Source organism: Diceros bicornis, chromosome X (assembly GCF_020826845.1).
Source record: "Diceros bicornis minor isolate mBicDic1 chromosome X, mDicBic1.mat.cur, whole genome shotgun sequence".
Classification (NCBI taxonomy): Eukaryota; Metazoa; Chordata; class Mammalia; order Perissodactyla; family Rhinocerotidae; genus Diceros; species Diceros bicornis.
In genome coordinates this window covers 41,172,465-41,198,455 of record NC_080781.1, presented here as the reverse complement: position 1 = coordinate 41,198,455, position 25,991 = coordinate 41,172,465, and the positions used below count along the sequence as shown (strand labels likewise).

The following is a 25,991-nucleotide window of genomic DNA, read 5'->3' as shown; positions in this document are numbered from 1 at the left end:
ATTCCTGTTTAAACATCTGGATTCCCTGCCCTAACATCTGTTGCCACCTATAGCTATAATGAAGTGTTGTCTTGGAGCCTGTTGTACATTTAAGAATAAACTTTTGTTTCAAAAAAAGGTCATTGAACTATAAAATTTAAATAAGGAATGTAAATTATACCTCAATAAAGTTTCTTTTTCAGAGTTGTTTTGGCTATTCTAGGTCCTTTACATTTCCATATGAATTGTGGAATAAGTTTGTTCATTTCAATAAAAAAAAACTGTTATGATTTTTATTGGGATTAGTTTGAATCTATAGATCAATTTGGGGAGAATTGAAATATTAATTATATTGAGTTTTCTGACCCATTGATAAGGTATATCTCTCCATTTCTTTAAGTATTCTTTCATTTCTCTCAGCAATATTCTGTAGCTTTCAGTGTACAGATCTTTCACATCTTCTGACAAATTATTCCCTAAGTATTTCATATTTTTGATGCTATTTTACTTGGTGTTATTATTATAAGTTATAAGACTTGGTGTCTTATTTCCACTTTATTGGGTTGTATTGGTTTTTATTTTCAATTTCTTATTGTTAATTATTAGTATATAGAAAATCAATTGATATTTGTATATCTTGTGCAGAAGTTAGAGGGAACAGTCCCCACACAAGACTGCCCTCACTTCTGACACCGATTGCAAGTTGAAGGGTCTCCAAGACCACCCTCAGTTTTTTGTTTTGTTCTGTTTTGTTTTTTGTTTTTTTTCTGTGTGTGTGTGAGGAAGATCAGCCGTGAGCTAACATCCGATGCCAATCCTCCTCTATTTGCTGAGGAAGATTGGCCCTGGGCTAACATCCATGCCCATCGTCCTCTACTTTATATGGGACGCCGCCACAGCATGGCCCGACAAGTGGTGCATCGGTGCGTGCCCGGGATCCAAACCCGCGAAGCCCAGGCCTCCGAAGCGAAGCGCCTGCACTTAACCGCTGCGCCACTGGGCCGGCCCCCGACCACCCTCAGTTTTAATAAATCACTAGATGGACTCACAGAACTCACTGAAAGCTATTATACTCACAGTTATATTTTATTACAGCTAAAGGATAGAGATTAAAATCAGCCAAGGGAAGAAGAACATAGGGCAGAGTCCAGGAAGGTAACAAATGCAGAGCTTCCAGTTGTCCTCTCCCCATGAAATCAAGACAGTGTTACTCTTCTGGCATTGATGTGTGACAATAGCATGGAGTACTGCCAACCAGGGAAACTCACCTGAGCCTTGGTGTCCAGAGCCTTCAATGGGGCTCCATCATGTAGGCATAGTTGACTGTTCACATGGCTGGTCTCAGTTTCCAACCCTCAAAAGGCCAAGCTTCGTGACCCAAAGCCCCCACCTTTCATCATGCTGTTGATGTGGCTCTGAGCCCCCACCCTAAATCACAGAGTTACTATCTGGATGGCACAAGGCTCTCAGGTAAACAAAGACATTTCTATCAAGCATGACATTCCAAGGGCCTCAGATTACCTCACAGAAGCTGGGGGCAAGGCCAGACTTCTCTTTGGGTAAGGTTAAATTATTTACTACACAGGCCACCCCTGGCCTTTGGCCAAGGCTCTTTCACAGCAAAATGTATTTGTCTGGGCAGCTACTTTTAGTATAGCGTTTATATGACATACAGCAACAGTCAAAAACAAATCCACGCTATAAAGCAATTACACACAGTTTCATATTTTTATACTAATTTGATTACTCTTCCCCTTTGATCTACCTCTATTTGTACCTTATGATAAACTTATGCAGAACTACTTAGCATAGAAATTAGCTGATGCTTAGCTAAATCCAGTTCTTCCTCAAGCAGTAATTTTCCATCAGTATTATACCCTGAAAAGTCTTTAACTCAATTTCCCAATATATTTGACCATCAATATAAATACAATCTTAGCAACAAAGCCAGTGTTACTCCCTATCATAGTATGGTAGTAGATGTAACCTGCATACAACGCTGTACCTATAGTCAACAATAATATACTGTACATTTAAAATTTTAAGAGGATAGATCTCCTGTTAAGTGTTCTTTCAAAAATAAAATAAAATACTCAAAAGAAACTAGCACATTACTAGAGTCCCACTCAGTCATCAACAATTGGTCCAGTTCATCTCCCAAAGCAACGCCACTCAGGTTTGCAGGCTTCCATTTGACCTTGTCAGGTTCCAAAAGTAGGAGTAGTCTCGGCAACATACAGCTTCATTCTTTCAGGCATGCAGTATAATTAGTTAAGAGACAATATCATCTCTTGCTCTGAGCTTCTCAGGGCACCAATGTAATGAATTTCCCTTGTTGCAGAACCTATTAATTCCTTTACTCTCAGCTCCTATTCCTCTTCTCTCCATTTATCATTGAATTTGAGTCAAACTTTTCCACATTTGGAAGGGACAATAGGTTCAGCCACTGTGCTGGCCCAGATTGCCAGCAGCCATACTAGTCTAACAAATGCTTCCCCTTCAGTCCAGGCCCATTCATATAGGGTATCATTACATAGGTACAGAACTAGTGGGTTACCTCAACCACTAGGTAACACAGTTGCATTCACTGTCAACTCCGATTTTTCCAGATGAGTTGAAGGCACAATCTATCACATTAGGCCCTCAGAAATTCTGACATAAATGTTTCAAAGTATAGTTAAATGTTCTTGCTTAGGGATCATCCCTGCTTTCAGCACTTGTAGTTGCAGCTCTAGTCCTGGGACCACTAAATCAGGTAGGGGAAAAAAAAGAAAGTTGAGGTGATGTGGGGGGAAACTGTCCAGTCATACCAGCATCCTCTCGCACCTCCTCTTTCCAAGATCCTTCTGAAAAGTGAAGGAATCTATCTATTGGAGACTCTCCCTTGGCCCCCACATGTTGAGTGTGAGCACACGCTTGTGAAGGTGTATTAAGTCAGCCATTCATGCCTTTATCTCCCCAAGTTTTAGATAAAAAATGTTTCAATTGCCTGTTCTAATTCTCTATCAAACCACTACTCCAAAGATATCTCTTTGCCCATTGTTGGACATTATGGGTTGTTGTTATTGACTGAATTGTGTGCCCCCCAAATTTATATGTTGAAGCCCTAACCCCCAACGTGATTGTATTTGGAGATAGAGTCCTTAAGGAGGTAATTAAATGAGGTCATAAGGTATAGCCTTAATCCAATAGGACTGGTGTCCTTATAAAAAGAGGAACAGACACCAGTGGTGTGCATGCACAGAGAAAATGCCATGTGAGGACACAGTGAAAAGGTAGTCATCTATGAACCAGAAAGAGAGGTCTCACCAGAAACCAACCCCACTGGCAGCTTGATCTTGTACTTTCAGCCTCCACAACTGTGAGGAAATAAAGTTCTGTTGTTTAAGTCACCCAGTCTGTGGTATTTTGTTATGGCAGCCCAAGCAGACTAATACAGTTAGTATTAGTATAATGTGTTCCTTGGTCTGAAGAAATGTAACTTGGTGGTTGAAATTGCTACAATATCTTCTGTTCTGGTAATTTTATAGCACTCTGAGCATTTGCATCTATCATCAGGTGTGCATAGCTCAGTTCAGAGTGTCTATTCCTATCAGGACCCATTTGTAGCCTCTCCAGATTTGCTGAAAAACATTAACCTACACATCCAAGAAGCTTAACATACTTCAAGCAGGATAAATTCAAAGAGATCCACACCCAGACACATCATAGTAAAAATGCTGAAGGGCAAATACAAAGAGAAAATCTTGAAAGCAGCAAGAGAAAAAAATGACTTGTCAAATAGGAGAGAACTCCAATAACATTCACAACTGTCTTCTCTTCAGAAACAACGGAAGCCAGAAGGCAACAGGATGACACATCCAAAGTGCTGAAAGAAAAAACCTGATAACCAAGAATCTTAAACACATTCCCAGATAAGCACTCAGCTTAATGAATCTATAGGTTTGTCTTTTACCAAATTTAGGAAGTTGTCAGCAATTATTTCTTTGAGCAGTTCTTCAGTCATGCCCTATTACTCCTCTACCCCAGGACTCTGATGACATGAATATTAAATATTTTGTTATAGTCTCACAAATCCCTGAGGATCCATTCATTTTTTAAATTCTATTTTCTCTCTGTTGTTCAGATTGGGTAATTTTTGTTCTTCTATCTTCCAACTCACCGATTCCTTCATCTGTTCCTCCATTGAACTCATCTTTTGAGTTTTTTATTTTGGTTATTGTATTTTTAAGCTCTAAATTTCCATTTGGTTTTTATTTATATCTCCTATATCCTTGTTGAGACTTTCTATTTCTTTGCTTGAGACTCTGTTTTGTCATTTGTTTCTAGTGTTTTCATAATTGCTCATTGAAACATTTTTTTTTTGGCTGCTTTAAAATCTTTGTCAGATGATTCTAACATCTCAGTCATCTTGGTGTTCACATGTATTGATTGCCCTTTTTCAATCAATTTGATGTCTTCCTGGTTCTTGGTATGACAGGTGATTTTCAATTAAAAGCTGAACATTTTAGATATTATGTTATGAAACTCTGGTTCTTGTTTAAGCCTTCTTTTTAAGCTTTCTGACACTATTCCAGCAGGGAAAAGGGGTGGTGGGTGCCGATTTGCTAGTGCCAGGTAGGGGAAAAGTCTACTTTCCCCACTCGGCCTCTGTTGATAAAAGAGGGGGGAAGCTCCTTGCTACTGATGTGCAGGGCTGAGAGTTCCACTCTCAGGTAGGGCTCTACTGATATTTCCCTGGCTGGAAGGGGTAGCAGTGCCTCTTTACTGCTCTCTACATGGCCTCCAATGACACCACCAGGGGGGGAAGGGAGGGGTGCCTTGATACTGCCATGAGGGAGAGAGGAAGTCCAGGCTTCCTACACGGCCTCCACTGACACCACATAGGAGAGGGCTTATTACCACCCAATGGGGACAAAAGTCCTGGCTCTGTAATCATTTTTTTCTGACACCGCCTTGGCAGGGGTTTGGCATGGCTTTTACAGCCTGTTGAGGATGAAAATATAAGCTCCTCACTTGGAATTTGTTGGTGTGGGTAGGAGTTGGGCCACATTTTTTTCTATACTGTTGGGATGAAGTAAAGCAACTATTTTCTAAAAGTTTACTGTCTTGGTAGACTGCCCATTTCCTGGTTCTTTGACCAGAGAAAGCAGACTTTTGCAGGGTCTTTTTTCTTGTCTAGGCCCATTGGCATTTCCAGGTTGCCAGGTTCTCCAGCAGTCTCAGATATATGAGGCAAAAAGAAAACCCATGGAACTCACCAATGTGTTCTCTTTCGGGTGGTGAGGTCCCTAGCCAGTCTGCCTTCTTTACTCCATCTTTCAGAGCCATCTTATGTTTGTTTTATAAATATCTTTTCCAGGATTTTTTGTTGTACTTAGTGGGAGGAATAGGGAAAAGTGTATCTACTCCATTTTCCCAGAAGTAAAACTCCTGTATTTGGGTCTTTTAAAATATTTTTCATGTTTCTACTAACTTTCTGAGCTTGTGGAATACATTTATAATAACTTTTAAAATATCCTTGTCTGCAGGGGCCGGCCCAGTGGCGCAAGTGGTCGAGTGCGCGCGCTCCGCTGTGGCGGCCCGGGGTTCAGCTCAGGGCCGATCTTCTTCACAAAATAAATAAATAAATAAATAAATAAATAAATAAAATATCCTTGTCTGCTAATTCTAACTGTGTCAGTTCTGGGTGGGTCAATTGCTTGATTATTCTCATCAAGAGAATAATCCTGCTTTCCAACTTCTTTGCATGCCTGGTAATGTCTGATTGAATGCCAGGCACTGTGAATTTTACTTTGTTGGGTACTGGATATTTATGCATTTCTATAAATTATCTCAAGTTTTGTTCTGGGACACAGCTAAGTTACTTGGAAATAGTTTGATCCTTACAGGTCTTGCTTATATAATTTTTAGGTGTGTCTGGAGTAGTACTCAGCCTAGGGCTAATTATTCCCCACTACTGAGGCAATAGCTTCCTGAATTCTCTACCCAATACCCTATTTTTCCAGTCTGGCTGAAGAGAACAGGCACTATTCCCAGCCCTGTGTGAGCATCAGACATCATTTCCTCTTATTCTTTCAAATGGTTCTCTCCCTAGCCTCACTTAGTTTCCTCACACATGTGCTGATTGGTACTCTATTGAATACTCAAGGAGGATCCTAGGCAGATCACTTGAGTCTTCTCTCTGCGTGGTTTTCTCCACTCTGGTGGTGTGTCCTATGAATTCTAGCTGCCTTTTTCTCCTTGGACTCTCAGTTCTGTTTCAACTCAGGGAATTCACTAGCCTCTTCCTCACTTCCCCCTCTCTGTGCAGTGCCCTGGAAATTCTCTCAAGGACGTATGCTGGACCAATCATAGGGCTCACTTCATTTATTTCACTTTTCTCAGGGTCACTGTTCTTCATTGCCTGGTATCAAGTGTCTTGAAAACCTTTTTTTAATGTATTTTGTCTGTTTTTGTTTGTTGTTTGTTTGTTCCAGACATGAGGGCAAATCCAGTCCCTGTGACTCCATCTTGGTTGGAAGTAGTCACAGGCAGAAATTTATAAATATGGAGATTTGTCAATGGAGGTCGTCAATAAGAGATATATTCAAGTTGGTGTGATTTTTATGAATGAGGAATAGTGTAACCTGGGTTTGAGACAAGTATGCCAATAAACCTGTATCTATGAATGGGAAACTTGCACCTATTAAGTGCTCATCAGTGTGGGATATATTGAGAAGTGTTTAAGAAAGGCGAGATATGTTAATGTAGGCTGTCAATGATATTCTCCAGTAGGTGAAAATTTATGAGTATGTTTAACTGGCATTTTCAATGCAAAAAATTCCATTGGGCAGCTATTTGCAAATCAGGAAATTTGCAAATTGGGCTGTCAATGAGAGATATGCCCTCAGTGAGTTTTAAGACTAGAGAGATTTGTCACCAGTGATCATCGATGGAGTTATACCTGAGGAGGTGGGAGGTATTTATGAATATAAATCTTGGTAAATGTAGAGCTATCAATCAGGGATACAGTGATAGGTGTATATGAATGGGGAGATATACAATAGGTATTGCCAATGGGGTATATGTCAACAGGGGTATTTATGGTAGGTATATTTATGATAGGTAAAATGAGCTGGGCAATAGGACATATGCCAATAGGCAAGTGTTTAAAAAATAAGGCAATTTGTCATCAAAAGTCATAAATGGGTTATACCATCAGGTGAGGATTTAGGAATACAGAGACTTTTCAATGGGCAAGCAACAATGAAGCATGTATTATGGGGGTTATTTATAAAATGAGAGGTTTTTCAACAGGGGTTATAAATAAGAGATATGCCAATGGATGTTGATGCATAAGATTTTTCAATGGCAGACATCTATGGGTGATAAGTCAATGGTTTTTATTTCTCAGGGGGGAGATTTGTCAAAAGGGGTCATGAATGGAGATTTTTTTTTTTGTGAGGACGATCGGCCCTGAGCTAACATCTGCCAATCCTCCTCTATTTCTTTTTTTTTCTGAGGAAGACTGGCCCTGGGCTAACATCCATGCCCATCTTTCTCCACTTTACATGGGATGCCGCCACAGCATGGCTTGACAAGCAGTGCGTCGGTGCGCGCCTGGGATCCAAACCGGTGAACCCCGGGCGGCCGCAGCGGAGCGCGTGCACTTAACCGCTTGCACCACTGGGCCAGCCCCAATGAATGGAGATATTTTAATAGGTATTTTTGAATGGGGTGATTTTTTCCCCCCCCAAAGGTTAATGAATGAAAGATTTGCCAATGGGTAGGTATTTATGAAAGGGGAAATTTGCCAATGGGTATCATCAATGGAGCTATGCCAGTGGGATATTTATGAATAAGGAGATAGCGCAAAAGTGGCTGCAGTAGGCAGAATTCCAAGAATGACCCCCAATCTTCCTCTTGCCCTTATATAACTCCTCCCGTTAAATGTGGGTGGAACCTATGAATATGATGAGATATAACTCCATGATTATATTACATTATATAGCAAAAGGGATCTTGCAAAGGAAATTAAGTTTACTAATCAGTTGACCTTAAAATAGGGAGATTACCCAGGTGAGCCTAACCCAATTAACTACTCGAGCACTTCAAAAATGCAGTTTTCTCCTGCTGGTGTCAGAAGAGGAGGTCAGAGAAATTGCAAGCAAGAGAAGCATTTGGGATGTCCTAATTGGCTTTGAAGATGAAGAGGCTCTCCTGGTGAGGCATGCAGTCGGCCTCTAGAAGCAGACAGCAACTGCTGGCTGACAGCCAGCAAAGAAAATGGAACCTCAATACTACAACTGCAAGGAATTGAATTCTGCCAGTAACCTGAATAAGATTGGAAACGGATTCGTCCTGAGAGCCTCCAGATAAGAGTCCAGTGTGGTCCATACTTTGACTTGGGCTTTGTGAGAGCATTAAGCTGAGAACCCAGACAAGCTCACTTGGACTTCTGACCTACAGTCCTGTGATGTGATAAGTGGGTTGTTTTAGGCTGCTAAATTTGTGGTCGTTTGTTACACAGCGATAGAAAATTAACACAGTATTTGCCAGTTAAGTATTTGTGAAAGAGGGGATATGCCACACCGGAGAGAGGGGATTTTTTCAAGGGAATTATTATACCAAGGGCATGGGGATTTGTCATCTGTAGTCTTGGCAACAGTAGAGATTTATAAACATGGGTATTCGTCCATAGTGAGGACTGAATAATGGAGAACTGATATGGGTTGAAATGTGTCCTCCAAAAAGATATATTGAAGTCCTAACCCCCAGTACCTTAGAGTATGGCCTTACTTGGAAATAGGAACAGGAACATTGTCACTTGGGGGGAATGGTTGTCGTCAGAAGTCTTTGAAAATGTTGGTATTTGTCAGTGGGGGAATTTGTACATCAGAAATTAGTGTATGAGCATCATCATCATAAGAAAAATATTACAAGCGAGCATATTAAATATTTGTAATGTCTTTGGGTGAGATTGTCAAAATCTAAGTTAAATTAAATGTGCCAGGGTGCTTAAAATTATTACTACTAATATACATTATTTCTAATATTGTAAATTGTCATTCCTAATAAAACATTATTTCGGGGCTGGCCCCGTGGCTTAGTGGTTAAGTGCGCGCGCTCCACTGCTGGCGGCCCGGGTTTGGATCCCGGGCGCGCATTGACGCACCGCTTCTCTGGCCATGCTGAGGCCGCGTCCCACATACAGCAACTGGAAGGATGTGCAACTATGACATACAACTATCTACTGGGGCTTTGGGGAAAAAAAAGGAGGAGGATTGGCAATAGATGTTAGCTCAGAGCCAGTCTTCCTCAGTAAAAAGAGGAGGATTAGCACAGATGTTAGCTCAGGGCTGATCTTCCTCACACACAAAAAAAAACATTATTTGCAATATTGTAAATAATCATTACTGATAAGATTTATCACTAAGGGCCAGCCCCGTGGCTTAGCGGTTAAGTGCGCGTGCTCCGCTACTGGCGGCCTGGGGTTCGGATCCCAGGCGCGCACCAAGGCACCACTTCTCTGGCCATGCTGAGGCTGAGTCCCACATACAGCAACTATAAGGATGTGCAACTATGACATACAACTATCTACTGGGGCTTTCAGGAAAAAAAAGGAGGAGGATTGGCAATAGATGCTAGCTCAGAGCCGGTCTTCCTCAGCAAAAAGAGGAGGATTGGCATGGATGTTAGCTCAGGGCTGATCTTCCTCACAAAAAAATAATAATAAATAAATAAATAAAACAACCAAAATTAAAAAAAAAAAAGGTTTATCACTAAGCTATAAATTATATTTACCATTACTAAAAATATTAATAACTAATACTTACAGAGAGCTTGTGCCTAGCACTGTTTTAAGCACTTTACACATATGACTTCATTTAATATTCACACTGTCCCTATGAGTTAGGAATTATTTTTATCCCCATTTTACAGATGTAGAAACTGAGGCATAGAGAGGTAATATGACTTCCCCAAGGACACACAGCTAGGATGAGGAAAAGGCTGGATATTTTTCTCAAAATTGTAAGCATGCACTAATTAAATAATTTTTCTTAAAAAAAATATTACAAAGACTCAAATTTAAAAATACGGACCTAATTAAAGTCTTTTTTATTTTTAATATATTTTTAAACTTTATTGAGATGTAATTCACATACAGTAAAATTTACCCATTTAATATAATTAAATTAATTTTAGTATATTCACCGTTGTGCAACTATCACAATAGAATTTTAGAATATTTCATCATCTCAAAAAGAAACTCCGTACCTATTAGCAGTCACTCTCAATTTCTCCCACCTCCCTCCACCCCAGCCCTAGACAACCACTCATCTACTTTCTGTCTCCATAGTTTTGCCTATTGTGGACATTTCATGTAAATGGAATCACACAATATGTGGTCTTTTGTGACTGCCTTTTTTCAGGTAACATGTTTTCAAAGTTCATCCATGTTGTGAGATGCATCAGTACATCATTCCTTTTTATTACTGGATAATATTGCATTGTATAGATATGCCACATTTTGATTATCCATTGATCAGTTGATGGACATTTGGGTTGTTCCCACTTTTTGGCTACTATGATAACGCTGCTGTGAATATTTGCATATAAGTTTTCATATGGACATACGTTTTCATTTCTCTTGGGTGGATAACCAGGAGTGAAATTCCTGGATCATATGGTAACTCTATGTTTAATATTTTGAGAAACTTCCAAGCTGTTTTCTAAAACAGCTACACCATTTTACATCCCACCAGCAGTATAAGACAGGTCCAATTTTTTCACATCCTTGCCAACGCTAGTTATTATTTTTCTTTTTTATTCTAGCCACACTAGTGGGTATGAAGTGGTATCTCATTATGGTTTTAATTTCCATTTCTCTGATGCCTAATGATGTTGGGCAGCTTTTCATGTGCTTAGGCCATTTGTGTATCCCATTTGGAGAAATGTCTACTCAGATCCTTTGCCCATTTTTAAGTTGGGTTATTCATTTATGTTTTTATTATGGAGTTATAAGAGTTCTTTACATATTGTGGATACAAATCCCTTATCAGATATATGATTTGCAAATACTTTCTCCCATTCTGTGGGTTGACTTTTTACTTTCTTGATAGTATTGTTTGCAGCACAAAAGTTTTTAATTTTGATGAAGTCCAATTTATGTCCTTTTTGTTTTATAGTGTGTGCTTTTGGTGTCATATCTAAGAAACCATTAAGGGGCAGGATTTGAATACAGATTTGACTCCAGTGTTCATGTTCTTCATCATTACACTACACTGCCTGTCTATAAATTAAATCATTGTTAGTAATATTACACATGAAGTTATTATTATGAGAGTTTCATGTGTTTTGACCCCCAAAAATACCCAAAGGGTGAATACGGCCATTAATCATCCTCCAACCCTAGCACAGACCTCGGAATGATTCTGGGTAGGGACTGTGAGGCCCATTTTTCAGGGAGAAGTACTGAGGCTCTGTGAGGGAAGGGCTGGCCCCCGGGCTCCCCATTGAGCTGGACCTCATGCTGCACACCTCACAGGGCTGGCCCCCCCACGTGCTTCCTCTCAGCCATCAGAGTCTCTCCCAAGCAGAGATTCACACACAGACACATGGAATGCCGGGGTGGGGGCTGGGGGGATAACTCACTTTACTCACTTTAATGAACTTTCTAGAAAGGTAATGGGAGGAAATGTAGTGACTCCAGGACAACAGATGTCCTGCCAGGAGCCACCCCAGGGCTCTGAAGTAGGCAGCTTCTCTGTAGGGTCTGCTTCCCCATGGCAGCCACAGCTAAAGGGATCTACCTGGAAGGAAGGTGCTCCCTCTGCAGCCTGCGACTCTCGCTGGCTCTTTAATGCCCCCAGCCACATCCAGTGCATACAACAGTCATCACTGTTGAGAAACAGTTGGAGAAACCATAAAACAGGCAGTAGGAAGTGTGAACATATTCAGGATTGAGGTAACAACAGACAGGGTAAAGTAACCTATTCCAGGTACTAGGGAACAGCTAGAAGCAGCAGGAACAGCTTGTGGTTCCAGACAACAGGCCAGGGCTGAGGAAACATTCCAGGACGCTAGAAAACAGCCATAGGAACCAGGGAACAGTCACTTCAGTGATGTGAACAGTCAGAGAGACTATTACACAGCCAGAGGGCCAGAGAACAGTCCTTGTAGTTAGAGGACAGCCAGAGAGACTCTAGAACAGCCAAATGGAAGAGGAAACCATCCTTAAATGTCATGCAGCAGCCAGAAACATCTAGGAGACAGCCAAAGAGATAAGGGAACAATCTCAGGCTGAGAGGGCAGCCAGGGAAACAAGGAAACAGCTGGAGGGACAAGGGGACAGTGTCTGAGCCTGAGGAACAGTGGGATTGTCAAACATCTGAAGAGACTACAAAACAGTCCTTGTATTTGGAAGAGTCAGAGAGCCTACAAAACAGCCAGAACAACAGGGGATAGACACTGAGGATCAGGCCACAGCCCAAAAGGCCAAGGAACAGTCTCTGAAGTACAGGGAACAGAAAAATAAAATATCAGTCTGAAAGACTAGGGAACCACCAGAGTCCAAGGAATAATTGCAGGGATTGAAAAAACAGCCAACAAACCAGCGTACAGAGATCAGGGAACAATAACTGGTCCTAAAATAGGGTCATCAGAAACTGTGGGGAGTAATCACAGAGACCAAAGACACTATACTGATGACTAGCGGGAATTCAACAGACATAGTCATGGGAGCTAGTATAGCATCAGCAGACATGGCTATGGGAACTCATGGGGGTCAGACACTATACTGGTGGCTAATACAGGATCATCTGAAACCACGAAGGGCTCTAATGTAGGGTGGGCTCTAATGAGTCCCAGGCATTATGCTGAGGCTCATGAGGTCAATACACTGTACTAGGGGATAATGAGGGACCAGCAGCCACAGGGATGGGAGTAGTAAATGGCCTGATGCTGGGGAGGAGACAAATCACCACTTAGTGGTGGCTAATGGCTAATCAGCAGTGATAAAAGGCTAACGTGGAGTCAGCAGACACCGGGCTGATTTTTTACGAAGATCAAGGACACTGTACTTGCGACCAAGATTAGCAGACACAGCGATGACACTAATAGAGTCAGCAGCAGATATCGTGACTGAGAAACGTGAGGCAAAGACTCTAAACTAGTGTCTGGTAGTCAGCAGTCACCGTGTTGAGGCTAACATAGTTAGCAGACACAGTGATGGGCTCTAATGTATGGTCAATGTGCACTGTACTGGGGCATCATTGCATTCAGACACTGTATTAGTGGCTAATGGGGGATCAACAGGCACAGTGATGAGGGTTAATGCAGGGTTAGCAACACTGTGATTGGGACTTATGAGGGTCAAAGACACTGTACTCATGGCTAATGGGTGGTCAGCAAGGTGAGGATAGTGTGGAATCAGCAGACACTGTGCTAGAAGCTCACGGAGGTTAATCTCTGCTCTTGTGGCTAATTGAGGATCAGTAGACAGAGTGATGGTAGCTAAGGCAGGGTCAGCCAGTACACTGATGGGGCCTCATGGGTGTCAAAGAAACTGTACTGTTGGCTAATGGAGGATCAACAGACACCATGATGGGGGCTAACGTGGGGTCAGCAAACTCTATACTCAGGCCTCAAGCAGTCAAAGACACAATACTAGTGGTTAAAAGGGGAGTGGGAATCACCATGCCGAGTCTAAAGGAGGGCAAAAAGACATGATACTGAGTTAATGGAGGACCGTCAGTCACTAAGCCAGCTACAGGGGTGAAGAGACACTATGCTGTAAGTAAATGGGGGTCAGCAAAAACTGTAATGGCTGCTAGAAGGAGTGGTGAGACATGATGCTATGAGTGAATGGGAGGGGTGGTTGGCAGACTCTGCTGGAGCAAAAAGTTGTGATAAGACAAGATGTTGTGAGCTAATGATAGGTCAGCAGACATTGTACACTGGGCTAAAGGGGGTGATAAGAACTGCTGTAAGCTAATGAGGTGTTAGTAGACACTGTGCTGACATGTCATGGGGTAAAAACTACTGTTGTGGTGGCTAATGGAGAATCAGGAGGGACTGTGCTTAGGCTATGGGGAAGCAAATACACACAGTAGTGTTGGCCAGTGGGGGTCTCCACATAAGTGATAGTAGCTAATGGAGGGCCAGGACAACCCACCATGGGGCCTCAGTAAAGGTCATTTTAATGGAGCAAGATCATTTCCAAAGCCTTGGGAGGACTAAGTCTCCCATTGCCAGTGTCTTTCATCTGATCTGGTGGTCCAGATTCCTGGTTTTCTCCCAGGCAGCCCATACCATTCCTGGTGTGGGAACAGGGATCTTATTGTCGTTTTTAAATTTTAATTGAGATAAAATTTACATACAATAAAATGCACAAATCTTAAGTTTACTCATTTGATGACTATCGTGTATACCCATTAACGCATACTCCAATCAAGCCACAGAATAGTTCCATCACTCCAGGAAGTTCTGCCTACCCTTTATGAGTTAACTCTCACCCTAGAGGCAACCATTGATCTGCTTTCTGTCGCTATAGATCACTTTTATTTCTGTTTGACATTTTCCATAATAATAATAATTTTAAAACATCAAATTTAATGTTTTAAATGGATGAGCTCAAGATTAGAAGAACTGATGAGACGGCATCTTGATAAATGTAATACTTAGTAAATGAGAGTGAGGGCATTCTGTATACCAAATGCAGAGTGTAATATGTATATTCAAGTGTATACTGTATCTGGGGGCATCTGATGATTAATTCAAATAACCTGGGTCGTCATAATCATTATGGAACACTCAGGAAAAAAAGGTATTTAATTTAGCATCAATTTACTATGGCATAGTGTTACCAAATACTAAAGGTAAAGGATTCGCTTTTGCTTTTCAAAAAAGGTGCAATAGAAAACATTCTCAGACAAAGTTGAGAGGTTTGCCACTAAAAGACCTCCACTAAAGGGTATTTTTCAGGCAAAGAAGAAAATAATCCTGGAGGGAATGCAGAAAGGAATGAAGAGCAACCAAGGTGGTGAATATGTGGGAAAAATGAAATGAATATACAAAACAAAAATGTTTTCTGGGGGTATGTGTGTGTGTGTGTGTGTGTGTGTGTACATATATATATATATATATATATATACACCCATACATATATTACATATATATATATAAACTCCATAATGCATCATTATATTTTGAAATATATATGTATGTACATGTATATGAGCAAAGTTTCTATTAAAAGATTAACTTTCAAAGACAATTTCTTGGCAAAAAAACAGAAAATACTATTGAAGCTCAAAAAAGATGAGTTAAATAAAAAGACAAACCACATTCATGGATGGAAAGGCTTAAAGCCATTTTATGCCTTTCAGATTGGCAACAATTTAAAAGACTGATAATAAGTCCCAGTGAATATGGGAAAATGTAAACTTTTTCTCAAACTGCTCATGAGAGTATAAATTAGTACAACTTAAAAGGAAAAAAATTCAATATTTAGTCAAATTAAAAAACTTCTGTATCAATTAGAACCCAGCTAGGAGACAGAAATAATACCAGTTATTTTAATAGAGAGAACTTATTATAAAGAACTTTTAACTAGTTATGAAGTTACTAACCACGTAACCAAAAAGACAAAAAGAGAACATTAAAATTATCATGGAGGTAGCAACTGCAGAAAGCAGCTGGGCTGGGACAACAGGGGAGGAAATCGGAATTATTAAAAATTAGAAGGTTGGAGGAGGGGTCTCATGTGGCTGGGACTCACCTCTAAGGAAGTGGCACCAGTCAGCTGCTGCTAGCGTCTCTGAGAGGGTGGGGACCAGAAGGCTGTGAGTGCTGGAAAACTGCACACTGGACTAAGCTGCTGCGACCATGAGGAATTGCTGCTGCTGCCCGAGTGAAGAAGCGATGCTTGGCTGACACTCCGATGAACACGGAGCTCACAGAAAGAAAGAAAAGGGGGCAAGTCCCTGCTTCCTTCCCTAGGCTCACAGCTTATATTTAGTATCTCTTATTGGCAAGGCTCAACACGGAACAGCTGGCAAGACAGAAACGTGTTTTGTAGAGTCACAGCCCCAGCATCACAAAGCACAGTATAGAAGGGTGGTTTCAGAGCTGGGGCACAACAGCTTAACAACTGGCACACTGCCTACACCCTGTGCCCCATCAGTTCCACTTCAAGATGTAGACACCAAACACAGAAACAGTACAAATGTCTTTCACTAGGGGAATGAAGAGATAAATGAATAAACTAGACATATTTATCAACATGGATAGATCTTGGAAAGGTAACATTTCATGAAGAAAGCAAGCTGCAGAAGTTTAAACATAGTGTGATACCATACATGTAAAGTTTTTAAAAGCAATATAGCATTATATATTGCGGAATTCACACCATTCAAAAACAAACCCAGGGTAGGGCCGGCCCTGTGGCTTAGCGGTTGGGTGCGCGCGCTCCGCTGCTGGTGGCCCGGGTTCGGATCCCAGGCGCGCACCGACACACCACTTCTCCGGCCATGCTGAGGCCACGTCCCGCATACAGCAACTAGAAGGATGCGCAGCTATGACATACAACTATCTACTGGGGCTTTGGGGGAAAAAAATAAATAAATAAAATCTTTAAAAAAAAAAAACAAAACTCAGGGTAGATTAAAATTCCAAATGTTGAATGGAAAACCTTAACTTTAGAAGAAAGTATAGTAGAATATTATCACCTTGAAACTGATAATATTAAAACATAAAACCTCAGCAGAAGAAAAGAGTTAACAAAATTAAAGAACTAGCCACAGTCTGGGAGAAGATATTCGCAACACACATGACTTTTTATATTGTCATATGTTAAAAAAAAAACAAGAACATTTAAACCAAGAAGTAAAAGATAAACAGCCTATTAGAAAACAATGAGCGGGGGGCCAGCCCCGTGGCTTAGTGGTTAAGTGCGCGCACTCCGCTACTGGCGGCCCGGGTTCGGATCCCAGGCGCGCACCGACGCACCGCTTGTCCGGCCATGCTGAGGCCGCGTCCCACATACAGCAACTAGAAGGATGTGCAACTATGACATACAACTATCTACTGGGGGCTTGGGGAGAAAAAGGGGAAAAAAAAAAGGAGGAGGATTGGCAATAGTTGTTAGCTCAGGGCCAGTCTTCCTCAGCAAAAAGAGGAGGATTGGCATGGATGTTAGCTCAGGGCTGATCTTCCTCACAAAAAAAAAAAAAGGAAAACAATGAGCAAAGGATATGAATAGTCAATGTGCAGAAGAAAAAACCCAAATGGCCAATCAGTAAGTAAGATGTTCAACCTTACCACTAATTAGGGAAACCCAAATGAAATGAAAACAACAATGAGCTATCCCCTAAGGGATCAGGACATAGTTTCACACCAATGTAGGAGTCAAATTGTTACAGGTGCACTCTGTGCCCTGCTGATCAGATGGCCCAAAGGGCTTGATCCAACGGTGAGGGGGTGTCTTCACAGAGAAGCTTTCTCCACAGTACAAGGCAAAAGCCGACCTGTGTGAGTTCTCTGATGTTCTGTGAGGTGTGCTTTCCGGCAGAAAGCTTTCCCACATTCTTGACATTCAAAGGGTCTCTCTCCTGTGTGAATTCGCTGATGTTCAATAAGGCGTACTTTCACATAGAAGGCATTTCCGCATTCACTACATTCATAAGGTTTCTCTCCTGTGTGAGTCTTCTGGTGTTGACAAAGAGACTTCTTCATACTGAAAATTTTTCCACATTCACTACATTCATAGGGTTTCTCTCCTGAATGCATTCTCTGATGTTCAATGAGGCGTGCTTTGACATAGAAGGCATTACCACATTTATTACATTCATAAGGTTTCTCTCCTGTGTGAATTCGCTGATGTATCCCGAGAGATGAGTGCACCCTGAAAGATTTCCCACATTCATTACACTGATAGGGTTTTTCACCTGTGTGAGTTCTCTGATGATTATTGAGAGTCATCTTCATTCTGAAGAATTTCCCACATTCATCACATTTATAGGGTTTCTCACCCGTGTGAATTCTTTGATGTTGATTTAGGGATTTCTTTGCACGGAAGTTTTTCCCACAGTCACCACATTCGTAGGGTTTCTCCCCTGTGTGAGTTCTCTGGTGTTGGGTAAGGGACGTCTTAACACGAAATGTTTTCCTACATTCACTACATTCATAGGGTTTCTCCCCTGTGTGAGTTCTCTGATGAATCATGAGGGTTGCCTTCTCAGAAAAGGTTTTCCTACATTCAGTACATTGATAGGGTCTCTCTCCTGTGTGTGTTCTCCAATGTAGAATGAGTTGTGATTTCCTGCCAAAAGATTTCCCACACTCATTACATTCAAAAGGCTTCTCCCCCGTGTGAGTTTTCTGATGAGCAATGAGGTATGATCTTGCACTAAAGGTTTTTGCACATTCACCACATTTATAGGGTCTCTCCCCTGTGTGTATTCTCAGATGTTCAATAAGGTTTGATTTCCTGCAGTAAGTTTTCCCACATTCATGACATTCAAAGTTTTTATTTCCTGTGTGTATTCTTTTATGTCCAACAAAGCCAATTTTCTTGTAGAATACTTTCCCATATCCATTATATTCAATAGTTTGATCCAAAGTTTGAATCTTCTGATGCTGAAGGTCATTATCATGCCTGAGGGCATCATCCCCAACAGAATTGTTGCCACACAGCAGTGAGAGAGATCCTTTAAAAGCAAATCAGATCATATCACTCTTTCACTCAAAACCCAACAATGCTTCCCTTCTCACAGTATAAAATTAAAGTGTTTAACATAGCCTCTAAAACTCTACATAAGTTGGCCCCCAGCTAACTCTCTGATATCACCTGTTAACACTCTCACCACCCACCCTTAAGCCACATCAGCCTCTTTGCTATTCCTAGGGTATATCATTCAGACTAGGCTTGGCACTTACTGTTCTCTCTGCCCAGAATACTCAAAATCTACATGGCTCCATCTCTCTCACTTCGCTGATGCTGGTGCACTAATGTTAACCTCACAAAAGTCTTCCCTGACCACATTCCCTAAAAGCACATGCCCTAGCATCTATCCTTCTTATCTTGTACTGATTTTCTTTTCATCACCAAACATTATGTATTTGTTTGTTTCTGGTCTCTTTCCTCCATTAGACTGCAAGCTCTGGGAGAATAGAGATATTAGCGTATTCACTACTGGATCCCCACACCTAGAACGTGACCAGCATATAGCTGACACTCATTTTAGATTTGGTAGATCACTAAATGAATGAATGAATGCATGCCTGACAACAGAAGGCATCCAAGGCAATGGAGGGAGGGAAGGCAACTGAGAATACTAAAGAGAGAGACTAGCTAAGAATAAATTTCTAAGACGAGGCAGGCATGGATAGATAAGAGTGGCAAATAACTATAAAAATCAAGATAAAATAGGAGAGAGCACTTAAGTGTAAGCATGATATTGGCATGTGTGACTTAGGTTGTGAAGCATGTAGACCTTCTGTCCTCCAGTCATTTTCAAAAAGCCAAGGGCCTCTAAAAAGAGATTCTTGAAAAACACTGCCCAAAGTGTTCTCACCTGAATTCCTGGGCTCTCATTTCCCGTTTTCCGTACGTCTAGTTCTTGCTCACTCACCTGGGTAACCATGGCCTGAGGATTCCTCCTCTAATATCCACAGCTCTTCTCCTCGCTCCAACTTGAAGATCATCTCTGGTTTGGCCACGCAGAGGCCTGTTAATGGGAAATGGCACAGGACATGGGCCAAGTTGTCTGAGCTTTAGGGCCTCTGATGGAGGAGGGTGCATCTTCATAAGCTGCACAAGGAAGGGGGCCCATTTAAACCTTTCATTGGGGGAAGTAAGAACACACACGCTCTTCCTAGTGCCCCAAACTGATCAATCATCTCTGACCCTTGAATCTAAAACTAAAGTATTAAACTCTACAAAGCCTGCACATGTTGCAGAAACCAAGAAAGGAAACACATGCCACCAGGAGTTACATGGATAATAATCCTCACCCACAGATGCCAGGTTGCTGTAGTTCTCCAGCATCACATCCTTGTGCATGGTCCTCTGAGCAGGGTCCAGTCTGTGCCACTCCTGCCGGGTAAAATCCACAGCCACGTCCTCAAATGACACAGATCCCTGTAACAACAATCTGCAATGATCAGAACGAGACACATGGAAAAGATGTGTGGGAACTAATTCTCTCAATAGAGCACTATTGAGAGTTGACTAGAAAAAGCTACCCTGGACACGTGACTCTGTGTCTTGCTTGATATTATACTTTGTCGGGGGAAAACCCAGAACAGCCCTGCTACCGTGTTAATTTATCAAATCATGAAGAAAAGACTACTGACTACTGAGTTAACACTATGTGCCTGGACCTGTCCCAATTACTGGGGAAATGAAAAGGAATGAGATGGAGTGCCTGCTCCCAAGGAGCTCATACCCCAGTACAGAGACTTGTATAAGAACACATATCTGCGACAAGGTGTTACAGGAGCTATGCTGGACATATGCACAGGGTACTATGGGCTTTCCCAAGGGATGGAACGAGATTCCACTTTCTGTTATCAGATTGAACTTCACTTGAGGAGGTAGAGCTTTGAATCCTTAAAAAAGAATATCATTTCCCTCACAAATATGGGGCAACAGCATAAGAAAAGGCAGGAAGACATGAAACACACATGGTGATTTATGAAACTACATCATAGCACAGTATGACAAGAAAATAGCGTTCAGGCTGTGATGAAATAAAGAGCTATTTAGGGGCCAGACAGTGGAGGAATTTTCAACTGTTTTTCCCTATAGATCATCAGTCTCCAGAATACTTGACTTCTTATACCATCAGAATATTTTCAGACCTTCCCACAATATACTTATATTTATAAATTATACAGAAGTACTGACAAGTGGGAGAAAGGGAGAGAATATTACTCCAGGATAATGGCATGACCAGCTGGATTGAGGCTGGTGCCATATATTGAAATTAGCAAAACATGAGAGACAATGCGTTGGCAGAAGGGGAAACGGAGATAGATCTTGGACCTGAGCTGGAGTGTTTATGGCACATTCTGATAGAGACATTCAGTTGGCAGGTGGATATATGATTCTGGAGCTCAGGAGAGAAGGCTAGGATAGACCAAGGATTGGGAGACAACAGCATTTCAATACTAGCTGAAGCCACCAGAATAAAACGGATGGCTAAGAGAGAACACAGAGCTTGAGAGAAGCACTAAATAGAGAGTCAGCAGGGACATCAATGTGACATGAAGATTGAAGGGGGGCCCATATGGGACAGATAAAATGGGAGAAATCTTTTCTTTTCTCATGCAGTCCTGCTGCAAAGTAAGCCCCAGCGCTAAAATTGCAACCACCCAGCAGCAGGCCCCTCAAACTCTAAAGAAGAGGAGTCCTTTTCTTTGGCCAGAGGAATAGTGGTCTGAAGAGTGTGAGAAAAATCCCCATTGCCTTTTTTCTAACCTCCCACCACTTGGACCCAAGGGCAAATCTGGTTGTAGAAAGTGAGTGCCAGAGTGAAGAGACTAAAGCCCCAACTGTCCAGCCAGAGGACCAGGACTGGGGAGCCCTGGAGCAGGAGTGTGGGGGAGACTGCTCTAATAATATAGCTTCAAAATACATGAAGCAAAACTGAAAGAACTAAAAAATAGAAATGGGCAAATTCACAATTACAGCTGCTGACTTTCAACACCTCTCTTAGTTATAAAATCAACAAGATATAGAAAAACTGAACACCACCAATCAACCAATTGACTGTGCAGAACATTCCACTCAAAAATTGAGAGATTAACAGTTTCTTCAAGTACACATGGAATATTCACCAAGTTAGACCATATCCTGGATCATAAAACAAACCTCAACACAATCAAAGGGCCACCCACTGGGTACCAAGAAAAAGTGACCTGGAACAATCAACTCTGAGATATATCCTAACAAAACTATTAGAATTTAAAGAAAAGGGAAAAAAAATCCTCAGGGCCTTCAGGCAAAAAGATGAAATAACTTACAAGGCAAGAGAATTAGATTGGCCTATGGAAAACAGTATGGAGATTTCTCAAAAAATTAAAAATAGAAATATCATATGATCCAGCTATTCCACTTCTGGGTATTTATCCAAAGAACATGAAAATACTAATTTGAAAAGATATACGCACCCCTATGTTCATCACAGCATTATTCACAATAGCCAAGACTTGGAAGGAACCCAAGTGCCCACCAATAGATGAATGGATAAAGAAGATGTGGTATATATACACAATGGAATACTACTCAGCCATAAAAAAGATGAAATTGTGCCATTTGCAACAATATAGATGGACCTTGAGGGTATTATGCTAAGCAAAATAAGTCAGACAGAGGAAGACAAATACCATACAATTTCACTCATATGTGGAAGATAAACATATAGAAGGGTGTGGGGAGAGAGTGAAAGGGGTAAAGGGGCACATGTGTACAGTGATGGATAAAAACTAGACTTTTGGTGGTGAATAGGATGCAGTCTATACAGAAGCCGCAATATAATGATGTACACCTGAAATTTACACAATGTTATAAACCAATGTGCCCTCAATAAAATAATAATAAAAAACAAATAAAATTTTAAAATAAAAAAGAAAATTAGATTGGCATCAATTTCTCTATTTTTTTTGTGAGGAAGATTAGCTCTGAGCTAACATCTGTTGCCAATCCTCCTCTTTTTGCTGAGGAAGACTGGCCCTGGGCTAACGTCCTTGCCCATCTTCCTCTACTTTATATGGGACGTCGCCACAGCATGGCTTGATAAGCAGTGCGTAGGTCTGCACCTGGGATCCAAACCCACAAACCCTGGGCTGCCAAAGCAGAGTGCGCGAACTTAACCACTACACCACTGGGCTGGCCCCTGGCATCAATTTCTCAAAAACAACATACAAAGCAAAGCAATAGTAGAACAGTATTTTCAAGAAACTTAAGGAAAGAAAGTACAAACAAAGGAAGTTATAGCCAGCCAAGATACCCTTCAAGTATCAAGGCCATTAGAAAAACAGTTTTAAATGTGCCAGAACACTTGTGCCCTTCCTAAGGAATTTAATAGAGCTGCACTGACCAATACAGTAGCCACTAGCAACATGCGACCATTTAAATTTAAATTTTGACTAATCAAAATGGAACAAAATAGGGGCCGGCCCCATGGCCTAGTGGTTAAGTTCAGTGCACTCCGCTTCGGCGGCCCAGGTTCAGTTCCCAGGCACAGACCTACACCATTCATCAGTGGCCATGCTGTGGCAGCAACCTACATAAAAAATAGAGGCAGACTGGCACAGATGTTAGCTCAGGGAAAATCTTCCTCAGCAAAATAATAATAATAATAATAAAGAATAAAATGGAATAAAATAGCAAATCAGTTCCTCAGTCACTCTAGGCACATTTCCAGTGCTCAATAGCCCCATGTGGCTAGTTATACTACTGGACAGCAAAGACACAGAACATTCCCATCACTGCAGCAAGTTCTCTTGGACAGCACTATACTAAATGACGAGCTTCAGCCAACTGAAAACCATGAATGGGAAAATTTTGGCAAAAGGACTGACAGTAAGCATTTCATATATGTAATTGTAAAGCTAAGACTAAAACAAGGCTGGGGTCATAGGCTGAAGGATAATGTATAAACATTAAGTGTTCTGACACAGTAGAAAAAGTGCAACTAAAAAATGGGAGGAGAAGAGAAAGAAAAAGAGGAAAGCTGAATAAGATCACTGACTGCTAGATAGGTAACAGATGAGAGACAAATTAGATGGTAAAAGATTAATAAAGAAAAAGTAAAATGGTGCAGCCACTATGGAAAACAGTATGGAGGCTCCTCCAAAAATTAAAAATAGAACTACTACATGATCCATCAATCCCACTTTTGGGTATCTATCCAAAGGAAATGAAATCCCTATTCCGAAGAGATATCTGCACTCCCATGTTCACTGCAGCATTATTCACACTGGTCAAGATATAGAAACAACAACAAACAACACATAGAGACAGAGATTGGATTGGTGGTTACCAGAGGGGAAGGGGGGAGGGAGGAGGGTGAAAGTGATAATTAGGCACGTGTGTGGTGATGGATTGTAATTAGTATTTGGGTGGTGAACATGAGAACATGATGTAATCCATGCAGAAATAGAAGTATAATGATGTACACCTGAAATTTATACAATGTTATAAACCAACGTTACTGCAATAAACAAAAAAATTTAAAAATAAATAAATAAAATAAAGAATCATTAAAAAAAAAAGATATGGAAACAACCTAAGTGTCCATCAACAGATGAATGGACAAAGAAGATGTGGTGTATATATATTACAATGGAACACTTGCTCAGTCATGAGAAAGAATGAAATCCTGCCATTTGTGACAACATGGATGAACCTGGAGGACATTATGCTAAGTGAAATAAGTCAGACAGAGAAAGACAAATACTGTATGATCTCATTTATATGTGGAATCTAAAAAAAAAGTTGAACTCATAAAAGCAGAGTAGAATGGTGGTTACCAGGGGTATGGGGGAAGTGGGGAGACATTGGTCAGAGTACAAAGTTACAGTTACATAGGATGAGTAAGTTTAGAGATCTAATGTACAGGCATGATGACTATACTTAATAATACTGTATTGAACAATGGAAATATGCTATGAGAATAGATTTCAGGTACACTCATCACACAAAAAAAATAGTAACTATGATGTGAGGAGATGATATGTTAATTAGCTTGACTATAGTCATCATTTCACTATGTATATGTATATCAAATCATCATGTTGTACAGCTTAAATATATAAAATTTTTATAAATAAATAGTAAATAAAAAGAAAGAAAGAAAAAAGGGTTGACTAAGGGTACCACAAAAAGTATTAACTCAAAGACAACCACCAGCATAAAAATATAAACCTTCCTAATTACCAAAAAAATTCAGAAGAAACACTCAATAGAGAAAGAAAGACAGTAAATATAACAAATACACACAGTAATTACAACATAAGGTAAAATGAGAGAATTGAGACCAAACATATTTGTATTATTTACATTACCAAACAGTGATACAAATAAATGTGAATGGGCTTACCCCACCTATTAAAAGAAAAAGGTTTTCACTTTGCCTCATAAAGCAGAACCCAACACAATGCTGTATACAAGAGACGTGCTTAAAACAGTTTTTCAAAAGGCTAAAATTAAAGAGATGGACAAAGATTTACTAAATGAAAACAATATAAAAGCAGGGATTGAAATCCTGATAACAAGACAAAGGAGAATTTCAAAAGCAATTATATGAGACAAAGTAGGATACTTTGTAATGTTAAAAACCCTGTCCACAATTAAGATACAACAATAAAGATATTTGTGAATACCTATGCACAAAGTAACACAGCATAAGCCTATATAAACCAAAAACTACAGGAATACAAGAAGAAACAGAAACACTCTCTAATGGGAGACTTTTAACATACCACTCACAGAATGAGACAGATTAAGTGGACAAAAAAATAAGTAATGATATAAAAGACCTAAACAACATAGTCAATAAGGTGGAACTTTTGGAGAGAGACATATATATATAGAACAGTAAACCCAGATCATACAGAATATACTTTTCTCAAGCACACATGGAACATTCACAAAAACTGATCACATACTAAGGCACAAAGAAAACAATCTCAGTAGGTTCCTTAAAATAGAAATATTACAAACAACACTGATCACAATCAATAAAGAAATTTAAGAATTAGAAATTGACAAGCTGATTCTAAAATTCATATGGAAATAAAAAGACCTAGAATAGCCAAAGCAACTTTGAAAAAGAAGAAAAACATTAAATGACTTACATTACCTCATTTCAATACTTATAAAGCTACAGTTCTTAAGACAGTATGGTATTTTTGTAAAGATATATATGAGACTATAAAATAGAGTTTAGAAATAGACCCGCAAATAAATGGTTAATTGATGTCTGACAAAGGTGTCAAGGATATTGAGTGGGGAAAGAATA

General features: G+C 40.5%; 1 protein-coding gene across 3 annotated transcripts in view; it reads right to left on the bottom strand.

The window, feature by feature from the left end:
* Positions 1 to 16,262: 16,262 nt before the first annotated feature.
* The window catches only part of ZNF157 (zinc finger protein 157), a 30,525-nt gene continuing 20,796 nt past the window's right edge, over positions 16,263 to 25,991 (bottom strand). For 2 of the 3 annotated variants that reach the window (XM_058535735.1, XM_058535734.1), the window contains exons 3-5: positions 19,978 to 20,104; positions 19,596 to 19,691; positions 16,263 to 18,671 (exon numbers count right to left, since the gene is read on the bottom strand). In XM_058535735.1, the coding sequence (XP_058391718.1) occupies positions 17,449 to 18,671; positions 19,596 to 19,691; positions 19,978 to 20,104 (1,446 nt within the window). In that variant the 3' untranslated portion in view covers positions 16,263 to 17,448. Of the gene's footprint in view, positions 18,672 to 19,595; positions 19,692 to 19,977; positions 20,118 to 25,991 lie in introns of all 3 variants that reach the window. The other variant, XM_058535736.1, reaches the window with a different exon arrangement.